The 23,220-nt window shown below is 32.9% G+C and overlaps 1 protein-coding gene across 6 annotated transcripts in view; it reads right to left on the bottom strand.

The window, feature by feature from the left end:
* Positions 1-23,220, bottom strand: part of LOC106881053 (protein O-mannosyl-transferase TMTC4) — a 300,747-nt gene that overhangs the window by 33,408 nt on the left and 244,119 nt on the right. For all 6 annotated transcript variants that reach the window (XR_008263718.1, XR_008263717.1, XR_008263716.1 and 3 more), the window contains one exon: positions 11,926-12,040. Coding sequence is in view for 3 of the 6 variants with exons in the window: in XM_052966480.1 (XP_052822440.1) it covers positions 11,926-12,040 (115 nt within the window). In the remaining 3 variants the exon portion in view is untranslated. The remainder of the gene's footprint in view (positions 1-11,925; positions 12,041-23,220) is intronic.

The raw sequence follows: 23,220 nt of genomic DNA, 5'->3' as shown, positions 1-23,220 counted from the left end.
ATATATATATATATATATATATATATATATATATATATATATATATATGTGTGTGTGTGTGTGTGTGTGTGTGTGTGTATGTATGTATGTATGTATCTTTAGTTACATCAAATTATGATAAACTATTGTTAGCCGCTGTTTATATTTTGCATAGAATTGCTCTGTTTTTGATATATTCATATTCTGCCTCGAACAGATCTAGCATAATTGCAGGGCATAACTGCAGGTGTGATAAATTTGTTAATAAACTAAATGGAACGCATGTGTATATATTTCTCTTAAAATATGAGACATAAAATAGTTTAACGTCATATATCTCAATTTCGTTCCTCTCCATTGTATTGAAAAACATATCCATTATAGTATGTGACGATATGTCATGTAATCCAGTGTTTTCGAAGCAAGTATTTGTGAATATAAGATCTCGAAACGCCTCATGCTTCCTTTAATTCTTTCAAGCTAAGCAGAAATATATAAAGATAAATTTAAGGTCAATGTATTTAACTCAATAGAAATTGCCTCGGGATTAAAAAAAAAAACTCATATATGTCAAATGGGTTGTGTGTAACTGGAGTTTGTACAAAAACACTTAACTTAATCACGAATATAGCCGCTCTGCATATGTTGTCATGATTATTTAGACAACAATTTTAAAACGCAATAAACTTACTATTTTTTACGTACATGATATAATGTAATCCAGTCCTTTACCAACAGCTGGAATACTATCACCATATAGTCCTGATACATAATTAGCATAGAAGAAATAGAAAAACATTAAGCTGCACATTATATGTCATTTGAGTTGTTCGAATTTTAACAAGGGTGTGTCAATATTATAGCTAAGTATTGTATTTACCCTAGGCTAGTAAAATATTTATATTTTTTAGACAGTCTCACTGGGACCAGTTTCACTCTCAGTAGACGACGATGTTCTTAACAATGCATTCTAAATCTGGAAATACTTTTGCTTCAGAAACAGATATCTTAAGAAATATCAAGATGTCGATAAGCTTTAAATCTTACGTTTCTTTGTGATGATAATATTCTTTTACAAATTTTAAAATCGGATTTAATATTCTTTTAAAAGATTACATCAATTATAACGCGCTTAACAAAATCTGTAGACGTTTTGTTAAGAAACTATTTTTCTTTTATGATATGAAATTCACAATGAGAATCAAGTCTTTCGATAATTTGTTTACGAGAGAATAAATATACAAGCAGTAATCCCCAGGAGAACTGAAGAATAAATTTTCTATTTAAGATTATATAATTACCCCACAAATATTTATACAATGTATTTTGCTAGGGGGATATGATTAAAAGAGTTCTTTAAAATGGACGTTAATTTTCATTTTCGTCACAGGGTGCGTTAGAGTAAAATTTGGTAGTTATTATTACATATCATCTGTGGGATCATATATCTGTGCGATCAAACACATACCCTTGCTGACTGTTTTTTTCTTTCCATTTGTATGGCTTAGCATCATTTCTGTTTGCATTTCCTCGTAATCTCATTAGCGAAGCGTCATTATTACCTCTCTTTAGACATTCGGATTTTTTTGTTTTTTAGTATTCCTATAAATATTTTATGTTTTTTTTTTATAACATGGTGTAACAAATTTGCTTAAAGTAGTCTTTCGATTTTCACATGCTTTCAAAAAAATAAAATATAGTGTATATATATTTAGAATATAGTTTCTGAATCCATGACCTTCTGATCAGTCAAAATATTACATATAATAAATCAACCAAAGGAAAACTGTGCTATCTAATTCGTGTTAAGATATTTTTCTATGAAGTCGGTTTTCAACTCAAGGTAAACTAGTAAAAAAGGCTTTTGTGTACTAATACAGCTCATTAGTTGACTTAAGACTTTCAGTCCGTTCAATCAGTAGCCTTGAAACATCTTAAAATCTTGTTAACAAATCACAGTCAATCACAGTCATTATTTGCATTCGGTTTAATATTGTTATTTTAAAAGAAACCATTCAGAATTTCCAGCAGCAAGAATTTTCCAATTAAATGTATGTGTTTGTATTTTAGATATTATTCAAAGAAGTAAAGAACATATTTGCATTACGTGGTGAGTTTTATTTAAAATAAATTAAAACCATATATATATATATATATATATATACATATATATATATACTAGCAGAGATACCTGGTGTTCCTCAGAATTGAAATCGCGTACTTTTTTATTGTTTAAATTGTTTCGAACATGCGACTGCAGCCATGCGGGTGAACCGCCTAAAGTTCAATAAATCGACCCCAGGATTTATTTTTTCTAAGCCTAGCATTTATTCTATTGGATTGTTTTGCCAAAGGTTTAAGTTACGGGAACGTAAACACAGCAAAATCGGTTGTAAACCGATGGTGGCGGTACAAACACACACACACACACACATAAATACATATATACAGATATATATATATATACATATATAAATATATATATATAATTATATGCATATATAGAAATATATATATATATGCATGTATATATACATACACATATATATATATACATATATATATATATATATATACACACATAAATTTATACAGGTATATACATTTGTATATATATATATATATACATATATAAATATATATATATAATTATATGCATATATATAAATATATATATATATGCATGTATATATACATACACATATATATATATACATATATATATATATATATATATACACACATAAATTTATACAGGTATATACATTTATATATATATATATATATATACATATATACATGTATATATATAGATGCATATATATATACTTGTATATATATATATATATATATAATGTACATATATAAACATGTATACATATACATATTCTTTTATTGTTTTACCTTTTTCAGTCAACTGACTGCAGCAATGCTAGAGCACCGTCTTTAGTCGAGAAAACTTATTTTTTTATTCCTTGTTAATTAATAAAACATATCGCTTAGCCTTGCAATGGAGGAAGTATATGTTTATACTGTAAAATTTGTATACTTATTTTCAAGGCGAAAGCTTCCTGTCCATGAAACGAAGTTCAAAAATTCACATAGTGTAAGAGAAATGTGAGATTCGATCTTCTTTGAAAAGTTGATAAAGTCAGAGTTAGTGATCTACAGATGTTTATTTAAGTTACATTACTACGTCAATTCACAAAAGTTTGACGAATTTGGATAGCAGAAACTGTTAAGAAGTATCTCTTGCTGTTGACCATCAATGTTATTTTATTTCATACATATGCAGCTATGTATCTGATGCTATCTGATTCTCATCATTTAGATTTTGAGAACAAGCCATTTGTTACGACAACAGAACTAACAGCTGAATCACCCTCATATCACTCCTTTACGTTTTTAAAAGGAAGGTCATATTGGATAATATGATCTTCCGATACAATATTTCTGAGAACAAAATACAGAAGAGTCATAGCTAGAATAGCCTTAATTGTGAGTCTTCTGTATCGAGGATGATCTGGGACGAAACTACAATAGCGGCAACACCATCGTCAACAACAATAGCGACAGTATCAGAAGAATACGATTTTAATTCAATACATCAGTCGTCTTTAGTTAACTCTCTATATATCCTAATTCCGTTTATTGAATAATTAATTCGAAGTTTTGAAGAACAACTTTCAAATTATTTAAATTGCTGATCAAGTTATACTCGCCAATATGAAAACTAGACATAAAAGCAAAATAGAACGTGAAGAAAAGTTTAATTTCATTTTAAAATATTTATTGTTCTAAAATGCTTATTGTTCTACAATTACATGAAAATTGCAATGTAATGGATTTTATCGTAGATTTTTCTATTGCTGCTAGTTATTTAAATAATTAAATCTTTATTCTCTAACGACAATAATCTCAGCCTTAAATTTTTATTTAAACACATTTCTAGAAAGATGCATGCATTATATACTTTTCATTTTGTTGCTTTTCATGTTATTTAAAGTATCGTTTCTAAGATATTTATTATATTTGGCTAACTCTGCAATATTAATTTTGATTATTATAAGTATATGCATATTACTACAGCAAAAATATAACACTTCGTTCGAATTACAAATGTAGTGCCAGATTTTCTTGCCGATGACTTATAAATGTACTTTATTTTTATATTTTTATAGCATTTCTTAAATCATTCTTAGTATTTTACCTATTAAAATTATTATTTCAGTCTTTTTTTTCCATGCTTTTCAATCAATTTTATCTACTTATTTATTTATTTATTTGTTTATTCCCTATATAATTTATTTATTTGTTTATTCCCTATATAATTAATCTTTCTATCTTCCTTTTGCATTGCCTCGTGAGTATACTGGGTCTTAAAAACAGCCCTTCTTTGTTTACTTGCCTCGGGCACGATAACTAAGGCGTCATGTATCCTCTCGATTATAGAATTTGTTTATATTGTTCAATAATTATGCCTTTCAAAATAATAATACTAACAGACTCATTAATCTACTCATAGCACTAAAAAGATTCATTCAGGATTTCAAAATAAACTGTCATGTAAGCTCATAATGACCATGAATAATACTAAATACTGCAAGGCATACTTTCTAAAGAGTTAACAAAATTGCCAATTCCCCAGCTTCTAAATTTCTTGAATACGGGAAAGTAATATTTAAATTAGTTGAGCTACTTAGAGTTTATACGCGGTATGACTTTCCCACGAGGATTGCGAGTAAGTAATGCATATCTTCTATGCTAAGCGGGGAGATGGCTCACATTGTAGAATTGTTTATTCTATACTTGATACCATTAGACAGTGAACCTACCCTCACACCTCTTGTTTGTACTACGGAAATACTTTGGAAATCCCACAGCGTATAGACCTATATGAAATACAACCACTCCAGGAATTTGGCTGCAAGAATAAGTACGAGAATCTTCGAATCATCCTGCAAGTAGTTATTTGTTTTATATGATCCTCTTACATGGTGAAAAGGAAGAGTGACTTTGGTGAGAAGATAATTCTCGTACCAATTTCACAACCAATGAGCGGCAGGAAACGGGAAGCAAACTGTTTTAACACCAGTCAAATAGCTCCAGAACCTTCCTAAATCACACACAAATATCACAAGTTATATAGCAAACAGATGAACTATACCTGCCTAGTTATTATAGTTCTAAAAATGACTGATTAGCAGAACCGTTAGATCGTTGGATAGCTTGCTTTGAAATATAATCTCCTTGGCTCAGTGTACTCGAGTTCAAATCCCATTGATGTAAAGATTTGTCTCCAGAAATAAAGAACTAGTTCTATACCAAAGACGGTTCTTTTCTTTCTGTATTTCTTTATGTCTGTCTGATTCTCGTTCTGGAAGAAATCACCTCCAGGTGGATCTGGAGAAGTATGGCCTTCACCAGGTCCAAAATGTCTAAAACATGCCGTATCTCAAGACAGTGACCTACGACTGCATCAAGAAGGCATGGGTGCATAGGATTGCATGGGATCGCAATATAATTTTTGGCTACAAATATACAACAATGGCATCATACCCACTTATCATTTCTATAACCAAGCATCTTGATAACATAGCGGTTCCCGTCTTTCTAAATCTTGGTCTATCGAGCAACACTCACTCTGTCTAATAGAATAACGAGCAATTATACAACGCACTCTGTTAATGGATTTAATCAACGTTATATCCTATTTAGGTCTGCCATTTCCCGATCCCATTTTATTTCATATATAAGAGATTAATGCCACAATAGCCCTACTGAAACTTGGAATAGATTTGATAACCCACGTTTGTATGCATTACTCAACTGTAGACACCATATTTCTCTCAGGCGTCACATATTAAATCACCATGAGATATCTTATGATAGAAAATTAGAAAATAGTATTCATTTTCAGTCCTCGTGAAATACGAATATTTCAACCGATAAACCCAGAAAATAAAGCCTGTCAATAACTGCAACGGCGGAAAAGATTTAAGAGTAAACTCTTTGTTGATACATTTCAGATTTGTACGGATTGCCGACCTTGTATTTAGGAACTAATATGTAGTAGTTTACGTTAGTAGCCTATAGCAATTTCCATCATGTGACTTGCGTCGAACACTGGGAACCAGGATTAACAAAGACAAAGGAAGACCTATATTCCAAGTCGTGTGTAGCTAAGCTTTTGCTTATTGTAAACAGCTTAGTGTTTGAAGTTCTATATCTATGGACACCCAAGTAATGAACAGCTTACGGACATTAACTCTACACAGAGTAGCGAGTGTGCTTTTCTTTCATTCTTTCACCTATCTGTGTGTGTGTATGTACGTGTGTGTGTGTGTTTGCGTGTGTGTATCTTCACAGGAACATTCTTTTAATATAAGCATGTAGATCCTCTCACATACGTCCACACACACACACACACACACACACACACACACACACACACACACACACACACACACACACACACACACACACACACACACACACACACACACACACACACACACACAAACACACACACATATACAAACATATGCACATGTTATCACTCAGACAATTACATACACGCAACGAACTGACATTTAATATTTTGTTTCACGCAAGCAAGCATACAGTTGTAATCTATTGTCTAAAATAGCAATTCATTATACAATGATTAGATTTTTAATGTAAAAGTTTATGCCTTTAAGTGTAAATTACTCGACCTCTTTAATCGTCCAAGCACTTTTCTGTTTTCCGCAGTAATTTACGTGTTTATGATAGATCACTGTACTTTAAATGGTCCATGTCATACACCAACACATCATGTCGGCATCTTTAACGATAACATTTTCAAAATTGTTTTGTAAATTTTTGTTACTCGATGCATTTTCAAGAAATGTTAGAAAATTACGAACAAATTTATAAAAGTTTCTAATATAATCACTGTTTTATTTGAGATTGAACACATTTTAGAATGTAATAGGGTAATAAAACTGGTGATAAATTAGAATTTGTTGATGAAATTAAAAAGAAACAAAAAGTATCTACGCTCCTATATAAAATGGAATTCGGTAAAGTTTTCATTTGGAGTGTATAAAATGCAAACAAATTCTTAATTACAAAGATTTCTGTGATAAGAAACTGCTCACACATGAAATAAGATTAAATTTAGTTGATTTCAACATGAAAAATAATGTTCTCGATATGAAAATAAAATTATCACCTTCAAAATATTTCTTTACGTATATAGACAACTGTATACTTGCATGCGCGAAACAACATATTAAGTGTCACTTCGTTGCGTGAATGCAATTGTCTGAGTGCTAACATGTGCATATGTTTGTATATGTGAGTATGTGTGTGTCGACGTATGTGGGAGTTTCTACATGCTTATAAAAGATATCTAAACCATACAATCATTTCCTCAATTATATTTCATCAGTTACTTTCGGGATAAAATGTACGTATTTCATATATATATATTTCTTGTAATGAATGAAGGAAGTCACAACCATCAAAATTCTTGCTCTGCGACATATGATCTGATAAAGCAATAATTATATCTTATTTAATCGAAATGCAATTTACAGAATAACATCATTCGATATAATTTTATTTTTGCTTTTGAATGATCAATATCGGTTATCATATTTGGATTGCCAAATGCCTTGTTTTCGGTCAGTTTTCTGTTTTTAGTTAAAACTTAATATATTTTGATAAACCAGCTCTCATCATTGGCTTTCTTTGAAAGATGACATGGTGGTAGAACGGTGAAGCAGCCAGTGCCATTAAAGAAAGAAGCATGAAGGACTGGAAGAGCGAGGTTCGTAGACAACCATACCAGGTAGCTAGGAAGTGAATCTAGGCGACGAGAGATATATTTAACTAGGGGAGAAGCAGAAAGGATGTGGTTTGCCAATGTTCTGCAGCGTGTGGAATAGATGCCTGAGGTCTTCGGGATTGCAAGACAGTATATCAAAGACGTGTGTCCGAATGGATTATGGTATACTTGGACTAACTGAATACATGGAAGAAAGGAAAGTGTCACTATGCAAGGTTGTGAAATGTGGAAAAGGAGCACCTTCCTAATGAGGGCCCAACAGAGGGACCAGCTACTCGAGTTGACTGCTGCATGACAGATAAAGCAATTAAGGATATGAAGATAGGGCTTCATATCCTAAATATGGGATACGGCCTTGCCAACCGTATAGTTAATAAAGTTGTCCAAGAAGGGGTGATACCCAATGACTGGTGTAACACCGTCATAGTCAACTAACAGGCGTATCAACCTGTTAGCCCAATTCATGAAAGTCACAGGAAGGATTATAGCTCAATTAATTAGGAAGAGCCTTGATCAAGATAAGATGCTGTTTGGTTTTGTGTCAAGGAGAAGTACTATTGATACTCTTTGCCTAGTAAGTTACATGCAGAAGAAGCATTTAGCTAAAAATAAACCGCTGTACTTGGCATTTATGAACATGTGGTAAGCCTTTCACAGGGTCCCTCGCACCTTCAACTTGTGGTCGCTCCGGAAGCTGGGTGTAGATGACTAGCCAGTGAGATCCCTCCAAGTCATGTACAGGGATGCTGCCAGTAAGGTGAAAGTCAGCCATAAGCAAAACAACGTATTTAGTGTCCACATAGGAGTGCAACAAGACTCAACTTTCAGCCCCGTCTTGTTTTACGTAGTCCTCCAGGACACAACAGCGGAATAAAAGACTGTTGCCCATGCGAGTTTTTCTATGCTGAAGACTTTGTTCTTATAGCTGAATTTATAGTAAAATCAGATAAGAATGTTCAGGTGTGGCAGCAAGAGCTGAAATGAAGGAGCCTTAGCGCTAAGTTATCAAATACCAAATTACTAGAAAGCAGGGAAGCAGAAAAATTACTAATCCCTTCAACGAAACGGTCCTGCCTGTTATGTACAAAAGGTGCTGGTAAAAATTACTTATAGTGTACCTAGTACAAGCTATGGACATATAAGAGGTGCAGTGGAATCACAGGAAGGTTAACAGAAAAGGTATCATTTCAGATACAGGTTTATAATTTTTAGGACGACATATTAACGGAACGTACTTTTGAGAATCTAGTTTCTGTAGATTTGCAGATTAGGATGTCTTTCCCCTCAGCTAGCCAGCCACTTATTTCCTCTGACTCCGTCATTTTTTGCAATATCTGTGTAACTTCTATTGTTTTGGACATCCACATGTTTTTTCTCACTAGCCTTTCCTGTGCTGGTTCTGTCACTGTCCATACCACTTCCCAAAATTCTCCTTCTTCTCTTGCTGTTTGTGCTACATTGACTTCTGTTTTATTTCTGCAACGTTTTTAATATAATCGATTTTGTTTAGAGTCGAACACTCTGTATGTTCAAAGAACCCAAGGCACTTTTCATTACCAGCGGATTCTTTGAGGGTCATTTGCTTTAGTAGTTCATCGGTTCCAAATATTATTTTGTTCGTTGTGTTGCATTTCTGAAGTGTTTGTTTCCTCATCCTTCTTTTTCTAAGTTGTGATGTCTTTTTATTAATTTCACTATAAATTCAGAGATACTTTCTCTTCATTTCTTTTTCTCTTTTCCATGTTGAATGCTTGGGTTTTGATACTCCTGCCTGAATGAATCTGAAGTGGTACCCAATTTTCTCTGTCACTACAGGTTGCTGCTGTATCTGTTAATTTATTGATCTTGTAATAATGTTATTTCACTCCGTTTTAATCATGTCTCCGAAAACAAAGTTTATATATTTTTTATTGCTGTTTCTATTCTGTCATAAACTGTATCATTGGGAGGTATTTTTAATGATTCATAGTAAATTATTTTAAGCTTAAATGCAATTTCAGATGATTAAGATCGTGATTTTCAGTGTCAGAATTTTCAATTTCTAAATCAGCTTCAATTACCCTTTTTTTATATTTTTCTTGTGCAGTTCCGGTTTCGTTTCTGTTGGTCAGTGATGTGCAGTTCTAGGATTTGGGTTTGTTGCGTTTTGTTTTTGTTATTTGTTTTTTGTGTTTACATGTCTTGATTGTATCAACGTAGATTAAATTATTAGTGCTTTAGTGTTCTTGGATATTTTGCGATTGTTACTAGTGTTCTGAAAATGTATTCTTTTATCTAAAAGTTCAATTTCAATTGGTGGTATTTTTTCTTTACGTTTTGAGAATATATCCTAAGTTAATATATATCGTAACATATTTATAGCTGATCTGTTTTCATCCCAATTTTACACGAAAATACTGTTGAGATTTTCATCAGCCGCAGCTTTATTATCATCATCATCATCATCATCATCATCGCTATTGTCGTTGACATCATAGTTATTTTTATTATTATTCTGAAAGCACGTTATAAAAATAAAACTACTGAATAATAATAATAATAATAATAATAATAATAATAATAATAATAATAATAATAATAATAATAATAATAAGAAGAAGAAGAAGAAGAAGAAGAAGAAGAAGAAGAAGAAGAAGAAGAAGAAGAAGAAGAAGAAGAAGAAGAGGAAGAAGAAGAAGAAGAAGAAGAAGAAGAAGAAGAAGAAGAAGAAGAAGAAGAAGAATAGCGATTATTATTATATGTTTGACTTTTGTTTTGCATTTGTACAAGTTGGATTCAAGTCTCACCCAGAGACCTCAAGAGACAACAAGTTAGAAGTTCATGTAGGTGTTATGCCTAGGGTACCATATATTTGGATTTGTACAGTTTTGTTCAAGTGAATGTTTAAGAAACCATTATTATTATTATTATTATTATTATTATTATTATTATTATTATTATTATTATTATTATCATTATTATCATTGAGTGAGAGAGCAGTGCATGTGTCTCATCCTTGCCATACAGTTTCAAATCATCCATGAAGAGGAGGTCGTTGATTGTTTGGGATTTTCCCTTTAATTGATATACCAGGTTAATTTTCTTAAGTACCAAGGTCAGAGGTATCATACAGAGAACAAAAAGCAACAGAGATAAGCTACCACCCTGGAAAATCCATCTTCTGCTACGCAGTGTGCCAAAGCTTCTTCCGTAACATATCAGTTTAGTTTTCCACCCCGTCTCCATACTTCTCTGCTGGAAACACGTTACATTCCTCGCAATTCCAAACGGATCTAAGCATTCTGTGATCCACGAATGTACAATCATATCATAACCTTTGCATTAGTCAATCCAGGCCTTTTCAAAATTTGTTCTCCTTCGTTTACAGTCTGGCATTACAATTTTGTCTATCAATAATTGATCTTTGGTACCTCTACATCTCCTTCTACAACCTTTGTTTTCTGTCGGTAATATATCGTTTTCATCAAAATATTTGTACAGTTCTTCAACAGTTGCTCCTGAAAGTGACTTCCACATTAATGGGACGCACGAAATTCGCCTGTAATTGTCGGCCACATGTTCTTCTTCTTCTTCTTCTTCTTCTTCTTCTTCTTCTTCTTCTTCTTCTTCTTCTTCTTATTATTATTATTATTATTATTATTATTATTATTATTATTATTATTATTATTATTATTATTATTATTATTGTTGTTGTTGTTGTTGTTGTTGTTGTTGTTGTTGTTATTATTATTATTATTATCATCGTCATCATCATCATTATTTTCATAAGATATTGTTCGTTTATATGATGACTGGATTACTGAAAAAATATATTATTGATTTCCAAACGCAATATTCTTGATATACTCCTTTAGAATAAGCTTCTAAATTTTATAACATTTATATGCATTTAGACGATCCATAGAAAATATATGATAGCTGACCTAGATGTCTCTATAATAAGTGTACACTTTTGAGAATTCCTTCTAAAACTTGTTTGTTCAAAGTAAGGATTCATAATTGATTTTATGACATGATTAAAATATTTTGTTTTATTTAGTAATGTTTGGAGAGTTATTCCATACAAAAATCGATAGAAACAGAAATTAGGCGGAAAAATAAACTTCACTCACTCAGATGGTGTAGGTAAACAACAACACTTTCCCAAGCTGCTGAATCTGTGGAATTTAATTCAATTGCTTTCATCCATGCTTGCAGAGCCTTTTGTTTTTCACCATTATAATAATACTGTTTACAAATATAAAACAAAAATCAATAACTTGATAAAAGAAGTAGCTAGGATTCAGACATTATTATTTTTGGATTTAAATCAACCAAACAACTGTCAATTAAATTTATAGAATATATTATTTTTTGTGAATTTTTAAATTAAAATATACACATATTATTTTCTCACGAAGGTTTCCACCTATGTAATTTTTATTGCATGTACGAGTTGTGAATATACTGATCATGCATTTTAACTATGTAATTCTTGTCATTTAAATGCTAATTAGTGTTTTTTTTTATTTCATGATTGATGAATGTGCGAGAGAAATGGTAGGGTCTGAGTCTACTGTGTTTCTTTCCTGAAATTTAGTTTGAAACTGATTCACTTTATTTAGGCAAATAATGTCTCTTACAGAGGTATAAGCATTAATTTTCCTTATTCTGTTACTTTAAAACATCATAGAACAACAAAAGGTGGAGGTTTAGCAACTCCAATGCAGCTAAGATGAAGATATAAGCACTCAAATTGTAGTATCGTTTTCAACATTATGACAACCGCTATAGTTATTAGCATCTACACTTCTGCTCGAAAAAGAACTAACTTATAAAGGTACATGTGTGACTTCCACACATTTTTCATGGGCATCATAACAAAGGAAGGAAAACTGTCAAAATACAACAATCGAAATGAGATTATGCATTCTATTTACCAATTGATTATGTGTAAGACCATTCAAGTTTTATAAACAGTAAAACAATAAAATCTTTTGGCAAGTTATAATATGCCTATATTTCAAAGTGTGAAATAAATATGATGAAAGACAAAACAGAACACTGTGACATTTGTTTCAGAAAGGATACTTCATTGGAGACGAAACTTATATATCATTAACTTATATCACGTTTGTTTTTCGATGCAAGGCTCTAACTGAAACGATAAGCTTTTCTTCTTTTTTAACAGTATGACATATATTCCTTGTTTGAAATATTTGTCATGAAACATATTGAGGCATTGTTTAGTACTGGGAAGATAATTTCAAATGAAAGGAAGGTAGCAATAGGTATTGGCAAACGATTGTCATAATATAATTAACATTATTGTTATGCGTATCTGACATTAACAGAAATGTAAAATCGTACACCAAAGAGTTCATACGTTGTGTGGGTTCTATCTGTGTCCTTCTTGCATTTTATATTGTCATTTATAACATTTTTTATGTTTTATTATATTAAAGAATGAATAATCAGTATATGGACATAATGTAATTTTATTTTAGAATTTCATATTCTATCAAAAATGTTTTGCGGTAGTTGTGCATGTAATGCTGTTTCCAAATAGATTTTTGCCCACTCTGCACAATTTTTGAATCATTGTTGTAGTCTTTTCATTCATTTATTGCATGTTGGACATTTTGGGCAATAGTGTCGATAGTTAGAAGTTTCCAACGGGTCATTTACTGGGTCACAGCGTTTTCACCGATTCACCTCCTCAGTTTCTCATTGCTGTGAATTAAAGAAGGAAGGTATCAACTGCAAATATACCGTATAAAGAAAATATGGAATATTCAGCAGCAGTTGCCTTGCATGTGGACATTTCAATGACTTTATATCTTGTAAGACATTGATGAACTTAAGAAAGTTACGTGTTTAGTAACACAGTATAAAACAGTTTATCTCAGATAAGCAAGATATTTAATCTCCGAAAGTTCGGTAAGTGCAATATTATTCAATATTTAGGGATGGTGGGGGACTATATATGTATAGCTATTCACACATGCACATACATACATACATACATACATACGTACATACATTCATGCATGCATACATACATTCATTCATACCTACATACATACATACATACATACATACATACTTACATAAAACTAGAAAGGAGAAAGCTAATTCGATGACTACAGATCCAATTTATCACTTTCCAGAAGTTTATCATTTAAATATATGCGAGCTTGTCTAGATATGCAACTATAGGCATGAGAATACATACATAAAATAAAACATGCAAATCTGCTCATATACATACAAATACACATACATACACAAATGCATACATACATACATACATACATACATACATACATACATACATACATACAAAGCAAAAATACCCTGTTGTTGATGTTGAAATTCCAATGAAGAAACCTTAGATCTAGGTTAGAAACTGGTTTTTCTCTATTGGCAAGAAATATTGAAATAAAACTGAACAATAACATACATACATACGTGTGCGTGTGGATTCTAGTATGTGTATGCAAATACATTAACAAACCCACACACATAAAAAAAAGATAGATAGCCTTCAGTTTATAATATCTGCATTGTAGAAAGTAAAAGGAAGTAAATCGTTGTTACCTCTCTCTTTTTTTCCTTCTATCTCTCTCTTTCTCTGTAAATATATATACACACACGCACGCACACATATATCAAATTAATAATGGACTTTATACAATTATTTCTGCAGTATAGATTAATGTAGATGAACACACACACACACACACGATTGCATGCACGCACACACACACACACACACACACACACACACATATATGGTTGAGCATAGCAATATTTATAACCCCATAACCAATTTTTAAACCTTGATAAAATCATACTCTAGATTAAAGTATCACGTGAGTACAGAGCTTAATCTTATATATAAAAGGCAAGTTGTTTGTGTGTGTGTGTGTGTGTGTGTATTGTGTGAACCACTTCTACTCCTACAGTTTTCAACCGAATTTCACTAAATTTGACATGTGTGCTCTCTTTGAATTAGAACGCCTTTTCTTATAATTTTTTTCCTCGAAATTCCGCGCCCACAACATAAATAGACTACTCTCAATTCGCCTAGGATTTGGATTGAGCCAGCGAATAAACGTGACAAACACCCAGCTGGAAAAAAATCAATACTTTACTTTCTCAGCTGTGATGAGCTCTTATTGACTGCTTGCACAGTACTGCCAGCAGTATTCATTTGCGAGTTACGATTTGCCTCTGTTTTCGGGTGAGCGCTCTTTTTCATATAATTATTCCAGCTTAAACTAGCTACTTCAAAATTTTTATCCAAAATTAAAAATAGTTAATTCGGTCTATTTTATTTACATTTTTGCCAACTAAATTTTACTTGGGGGATGGGGGGGCTACACATTCACCGCTTTTTTTCTTATGACTTTTTCTATTGCATAAACTGATAATTTTCCACCATGCCTCGACGCAAAAGATCCAGTATAGGTCGGCAAAGAAATGCTGCAAAGAAAAGTAAACGTATGCGTGCAAATGAATCTTCTGAGGACCCCGCCAGAAGGAACTCTCTCATTGAACTTGGGATGACTTCAGCGCGAAGAAGGGAAAGTGAAAAGCAGCGTTGTGATCGGTTAGCATATATTGCTGCGCAACGAGCCGACCAGAGCAACGAGTAACGTTTAGCACGCCGAACAAGAAATGCTTCCTCTACGGAGACTACAGGGAAATATACACACACGCATGCACACACAAACAGACACACACACACACACACACATATACATGTGTACATTCCCAATACTATACCGTCATCCACCGTAATTACACAACCGTCGCAGATCTAACTCAGGAAATCCTGAGACTACGTTGAGTATAAAACAAACGAAAGAGACGTAAATTAGAAGGCACGAAAAAGTTCCTTGCTCACAACGATCGTTTCAAAATATCCTGCGTCGATCATTCATCCATATATATCTTTTAAATTTGTTTATGCGGAACGCTTTGAATAGGAAAATAAAGCTCCTATTCCATTATGCCGGCCAACGTCTAATGAAGCTGGTTAGGGAGTCAATTTTTCGGGGGTTGTATCAAGTTGTACCGATAAAATGTAGGGCAAATATAATAATGATAACAATACTCCTTGGATGGAATTTATAAACATTTAATGCATCACTACGCACGTTTCTACAAATCACATGACTCTTAGGATCACAGTATGTATTCCTGGAATGATTACAGAGTAGTCCGTAGTATCCGTGAGCATCTGGCTGATCGTTATCACTGGTTCAATTCTTCAGGCGATATAACATTATTGGATGTACGGTAGGGGGATGTTTATTCCTTTTTTACCAATATGCCGGTCAAGCAATTAATGTGGGTGTTTATACTGCGTTGCATCCCAAAAAGCGTGAGTAATAGAATATCAAGACTATCCAGAGATGAACAGACATTCAATATGCACGCCGAATGTTACAACTCAGCACTGGCTAAAGTTGGATATAAGGATAAAACAGAATATATACAGAATAAAACAGAGAAGACACGATTCCCAGAGGGCATTATAAATAGTGGGGATAATCATATAAATAGCCGCAGAATACCAGAACCTAGAAAAATAGAAATAGGGAGAAAAAGGGAAAGAAAACAACCACAACACTAATAAGGACAAATATAAAACAGAACCCATGAAATCACAGCCAAAGTTAAACCCAATAGACATATTAAAAGAAATGGGAAAATAACCGATGAAATTATTTGGTTTAACCTGATCTTCAATTCACGAGAGGGGAAATATGAAGCAAACGCAGCTAATAACATTGAATACGCCGATAGAATGCTGGAAAATAGGGGTAATAAAAACTCATCAATAGCAAAAAGAGACCCAAACAACATCACATAATTAATAGTACATCCATACATAAGGAAAATGAGTGTAGGATTACAGGATTCCACGGAAGGAGCGGAAAAAATAATACCATGCGTAACTGCAGACACAAAGAAGCATGTAGTTTTAACAACTGCACGATAAGTAATAACACATGCAAAACACATGCGTGCGCACAGACTCACATGAAAGTACACATACACACACGCGCGCATATATTTATCCATATATAGAGAGAAGCAAAATGTATAGGAAGAGGGAAAAGGGAAAGAGAAATCGAATGAGTGTATGGTTAATATGATTTCCTAGTAAAACAATTTCGGCATGGATATATATTATATTTCCGTCTCAAATTTAATTACATACAACACAGAACAAAGAGCAATTCTCAATGCCTTGCTGTGAAGTAAATTATACGTTCATGACAGGAATTGATGCTTGAGAAACTTTTGTTTTGATGAATGTCAGTGAAGTGTATAAGGGATACGGAAAATAATAGTAACTATAACATAAGGAAGAAATATGCATAGAGAACCAGCCATTTAACATATCAAGTTTTCTGTAGATGTATTTCTATCAAACTGCAATGTCATAATGAATATCCTTAACTATATTACTGACCTAAGTATATTATTTTAATTTAGAAGAATGATGTCCAATTATTTCTCTAAATGTAGCCAATGCTCAAAATATTTTATGTTCACCCGTAAAAATGTTGACTTCATTTACAATACGAATAGATCAAATAATATTTTCTGAAACACATCCTTACTTGTTTTGGTTTTCGTCTTCAGTAATACTATTCGTTCAAAAATATCAAGACTAACAATTTCTTGATGATGTAGCAATGATTGAGGAGTAGTATGTTAAGATCAGGTATTTATGAATATATTGTGACATCAGTATCTGCAGCTCAAACTCTCTCTTCTGCACTACTTTATATATACCAGTTCATCCTACCACTCACGAAATATTTCCAGCCATTTTACTATTAATTGTCTATATATTCTACTTCTTTTATTTATGTTTCTTATCCTTCTCTATCTGAAGATGTTTTCGTTGTTGATCAGTCAACAGAAGGTGTTGATCGAATAAGCCTGTGATGCAAAATCATTTCAGCCATGATCAGCAAACTTTTACAGAAATAGTGTACAACCGAGTACATTGTCAAAAGTGTGTTTTATTAATAATTATGTTCCCAGTTCCCACCATCATTTACCGGCACACCGGTTGTCCAAACACTTTTCTGTACCCAATCTAATTAGACGGTTACCTTATCACTGGAGCATTTCCTCAATTATAAATAGCTAACGACAAAAAACCCTTAACTATTTTTAGAAAAATGTCTTACTCAACAAAGTTGGATTTTTAAGTATAAGTTCTGTTATTATATTCAACTTATTTATTATCTTTTATTTCGTGCATTACACTCCAACATTACATATACTGCAATCGTTTTCTAAATTCCTGTTGCCTGCTCTATTTGTGTGAAATATAAGTTAACACAATTGCAAAATGTCGCTTGTCAAGACACTCTCCAATTATAATCCCTTTTGATATCTCGTACTGATCTATAGAAACAGATTACAGCGTACACCATACACAAAAATAACAACCTATCTGACACTGAAAACATTTAGTACCTTATCCACTCTCTCACACACACATGCACACACACAGACACACACACACACACACACACACACGCGCACTCACACCCACCCACACACACACACACACACACACACATCTATTGTCATGAGTGTGATATAGGCGTTCGTCACTAGTAACCAATATCTTCAACTCTCATCTATTTCCTCTGGCGGTTATTAGTAGAGACTCATTTCTAACTTAACCTGTCACGTAAAATACTAATATTCTCTTATCTTTGAGAAAATCGGCAAAAGAATTTTACGTCCATCAGCAATCCTTCGTAGAAACAATTTGTTCAGTTTATCTGTTCATAGGCTCAGCCTGTTTTCTATTTGTTGCAATTGAAATTCAAACCACATATACTGATAATGATCTCAGTTCTGTCCACTCAATGTCCGATTTATATCTCCTACATATATTAGTGAACTGCATTCTCATACTAATGGAGATGCGTTCTTCTGTACAGGTGATACACCGATTTTCTTTCCTTAAATTTTCGCGTATAGATAACTCTATTCTTGAGCTGTCTGCAAATATCATGCTGGTAGTCTTTCCACTTTGCTGCTCGGAAGTAATAGGGTTTCTGTTTATCATATTGAAAATTAAAACAACATTTTTTTCAGAATTACATTATCAATGCCTAAAATAATCGAAACGCATTTTGCTAAGATAAATAATATCTTCATGTAAATAACATTTCAAAAGACAAATAGTTTTCTCAGTGAATCCATTTATAAAATTTGATATTTTAAATATTGAAAATTTCTGGAAAACGATTTGATATTTCTCCACCATTTTCATAGTTAACGATATTTCTGAGTCCTTGTAGCATACTGGAATGATACAGTGAAGGCATAGTTCTTATTTCCAAGTAATATCGAATGTCTTCACTTCACCATTTCTTAAAAGATTAGGAATATTAATTCCTCACGGCCAAAATCAAATAAAAGCAATATAAACAAATAGATATAAAGAATAAAAGGTCAGAATACTTTTAGAATTAATAATTTTAAACTTTTTATGTGTATGTATGCATCATCAGTGATACAGCATTGGCTTGCAACATTTTGTGTAGATAGATATATGCTGCTATCCATTGTAGATAGAAATCAATATCACATAAGAATAGAATCTGTTCTTTTAGCCTTGTAAGATAATTAGAAACATTTAGTGTATGAAATATTAATATTTTTGTGAGTGCGTGTGTGTATTTGTTTTTAAGCATGTGCGTGTGTGTGCATGTGTGTGTGTGTGTGTATGTGTGTGTGTGTGTGTTTGTGCTGATTAGTAATGAAAACCTTTGTAATGAATTTTTAGTGAACACAAACATCTAACTTTACAATCAAAGAAAGTTTCAGCAATGACTGATGAGTCGTTAGTAAATCTTGTAACTAATCAAATCAAGATGTTTCATCTACTTCAATAAAGAACCAGAGATGTAACTTTGGCGTTTCTCTTTTTTTCCACCGCGAAATGGCTAAGCCATTTACCTGAAAACTACTTATGCACATAAGTTTCCCTGATGCACAACGGCGTAGTTTTTATTAGCTTATTCAGGTTGCCAGAGGTTACATTTCTCTACAAATTAGAGAAACCGATTGCATTTTTTCCGGGTTTATATTATCTATAAATACTTATTAGCAAATATTCAAAAACATACAGAAGTGTCCTCATTACTGGCCACTGGAAGGCAAGCAGAATACGATTTAACAATAATACCTGCTTACACTAAAATATATGCATTTAGTAAAAATAGATTATCAAACGTTTACCCTATATTTCAAATTACCTATATTTCAAATTACCTATATTTCAAATTAACTATATTTCAAATTACCTATATTTCAAATTACACCAGTTCTTTATGGCATAATATATTCAGATATATTTATAAACATCTAAGCAAATATCATATTCAAGCGCCATTACATATTTATATAACCTTTACACGCGTCAAAAATACATACGTAAATTCATATCTGATACATACACATGCGTGCGCACACACACATGCACACACACACACACAAATACACACACACACGCACACACACATGTATATATACATGCATGTGTATGTTTTGATATAACGTAACATTGCATGTATGTAAATAAAAAGTTACACCATTACAGAACTGCATATTTAGTTTAAAACAAAATCTCATACCAGCAAACACAATTTCGGTGTTAACTTTATTTTTAACAGTATATATGAACACACACTAACAAATACGCATGCACATACCTGTGCAGATATTCATACACACACAAACACACATATATACATATAGCAATCTATGTCTCTCTCTCTCTCTCTCTCTATGTGTATATATATATATATATATATAAATATATATATATATATATATATATATATATGTATGTACGTATGCCTGTATGTGTATATACACGCGTGTATGTTTGTTTATATGCACTAGATTGTGTTGGTTATAATTGTATACAGAATGCAACATATTAATAAACTTTTTCCATTTCAGCGATAGCTTGTCCAACCCGGGACTGTAAAAGCCTGGCAATATAGAGTCAATAAAATCTTGGAAGGCCTGTTCTACAGCATCGTCAGAATTAGATTTTAGTTTCTACCTAAAAGCTATCCAAATTCATTTCTGCGATATGAGTCTGGCGGCGTCTTGCAATAAAAGAAGACTGGATCTGTTGATTAATCTATGTTGTTTTTTATAAGTTTCCGCATCATTTGGTCCATTTGACTGCAGTATACTTCGGCCGTGATTGATGAGCCAGGTTTAATGTAATTATAATGGATGACACCTGCGCCAGAACTCCAAACACACACCATCAGCTTCTTATGCTGAATTTTACTTTTTCACTGTGTCTTAGTGGCTCTTTCTTGCGCAACTATTGCGCTGAGCATTTACAGCTGTTGTATTGTATCGGTTTCTCATCACATGTTACAATTCGATTAAAAAATGATTCATTTTTGTGATAAGAAAGTAGCATAATGCAGCCTTCCAAACGTTGCTGTTTCTGATTTTCATTGAGTTCATGTGAAACCCACTTATCTAAATTTTCATTTTACCGATTGATTTGAACTAGATGAGTTAATATTTTCTGCTTGCTAACACCAAACAACAACAATAAAGCATGGAACTTTGAGATAGATCTGACTCGATGGTGGCTTTCAGTTCGTCATTATCCACCTTTGTTTCTGATCGACTGCGTCGCTCATTTGTTAGGTCAAAGTTACCAGAACGAAATTTTTGAAAACCAATATGATACTGCCTGCTGTGTAATAATATTAGAATGAAATAGTCCATTAATATTCCGAACTGTCTGTGATGCTAGATTTCCAAGAAAGAACTCATATTTCAAAACTGTACGAATTTCCGACTTATCCATCTCTATTAGTGTTTTACTGATTATGAGTATTTAGAATAATTTAGCCGACTTAAACACCAAGTAGTCTTAATTAATAAAAGGAATTTCATCCAATAAATCGAAATGCGTTTACAACAGGCATAACTCATCTACTGTCTGATGGTGTTAGAAAATCTGTCACTGGTTTTATCTCCCTTCTAAACTCCCCACCTACCGTATGTTTATTGACTGTTGTATTTGACCGTGAAATATTCACCGCCATACATTTTCAGTGGTGTGAGCGGGATAAAATATACCGGACCCAAAATGAAAGATAAAAATACTTGTCTTACGTTGCATAAGTGAACTGAATGAATAAATCGAATAAATTCATTGTATTTCATTTCCTTTCTACAGACGACAAATTGGCAGGAACGTTAGAGCGTCGGCCAGAATGCCATGCAATATTTATTCCGAACTCCTTCGCTCTGAGCTTTTCTTTCTCCCAAGTCAAATTTTGCCATTTATTATTTCGAGATCGACAAAAAAAAAAATAATAGCTATACGTTGTGATAGTTGTTCTTTCTCTTTGCCATCTGAGTTGAAAACCTGTCACCGTCTGCCTGGGTGTTAACCTTAAACCGTAATCCAGTCAAGCAATCTGGCAATCTGGGTACCATGCGACGGTGTCATGGGCACTGCTTTTCATCCTGACTAAAAGATATAAAAGGAAGTCTTGAAAATCACCCTATCTGAGCATGTTACAGACTGACTGACGTATAGACAAAGAATCATTATTCAACAATTTCACATGATAACGTACTACGATGAAGAAAAAGTGAGAAAAGTCACAAGTAAGAGATGAGGTTTATAACAAATTTATATAATTCGTTATAATATATAAATATAATATAACGAATTAGGGTGAAATTCGTTATATTATATTTATGAAGAATGAAGTATAAGTTTAATATGTAGAAATCAAACGTATAAGTATATATATATACATATGTGTGTATCTGTGTGTGTGTGTGTGTATGTGTGTGTGTGTGTGTGTATGTGTGTGTGTGTGTGTGTGTATGGCTATGTGGTAAGTAGCTTGCTTACCAACCACTTGGTTCCGAGTTCAGTCCCATTGAGTGGGACCATGGCAAGTGTCTTCTGCTATAGTCTCGGGGTGACCAAAGCCTAGTGAGAGAATTTGGTAGACGGAAACTGAAAGATGCCCGTCGTATATATATATATATATATATATACATATATGTGTGTGTGTGTGTGTGTGTGTGTGCGTGTGTGTTTGTGTGCGCGCACGTATGTGTGTGTGTGTATGAGTGTGTGTGTGTGTGTGTGTGTGTCTGTGTTTGTGCTTGTTTCCCCGGCATGCTGGTGTGTTTGCATCCCCGTAACTTAGCGGTTCGGCACAATTGATTGATAGAATAAGTACTACGCTTACAAAGGATAAGTCCTGGGGTCGATTTGCTCGACTAAAGGCGGTGCTCCAGCATGGCCGCAGTCAAATGACTGAAACAAGTAAAAGAATAAAAGAATATACATATATCTATACCTATAT

This window comes from Octopus bimaculoides, chromosome 3 (assembly GCF_001194135.2).
Source record: "Octopus bimaculoides isolate UCB-OBI-ISO-001 chromosome 3, ASM119413v2, whole genome shotgun sequence".
Lineage (NCBI taxonomy): Eukaryota > Metazoa > Mollusca > Cephalopoda > Octopoda > Octopodidae > Octopus > Octopus bimaculoides.
The sequence above is the reverse complement of the archived record's forward strand: the minus strand, read 5'-3'. Positions and strand labels throughout refer to the sequence as shown.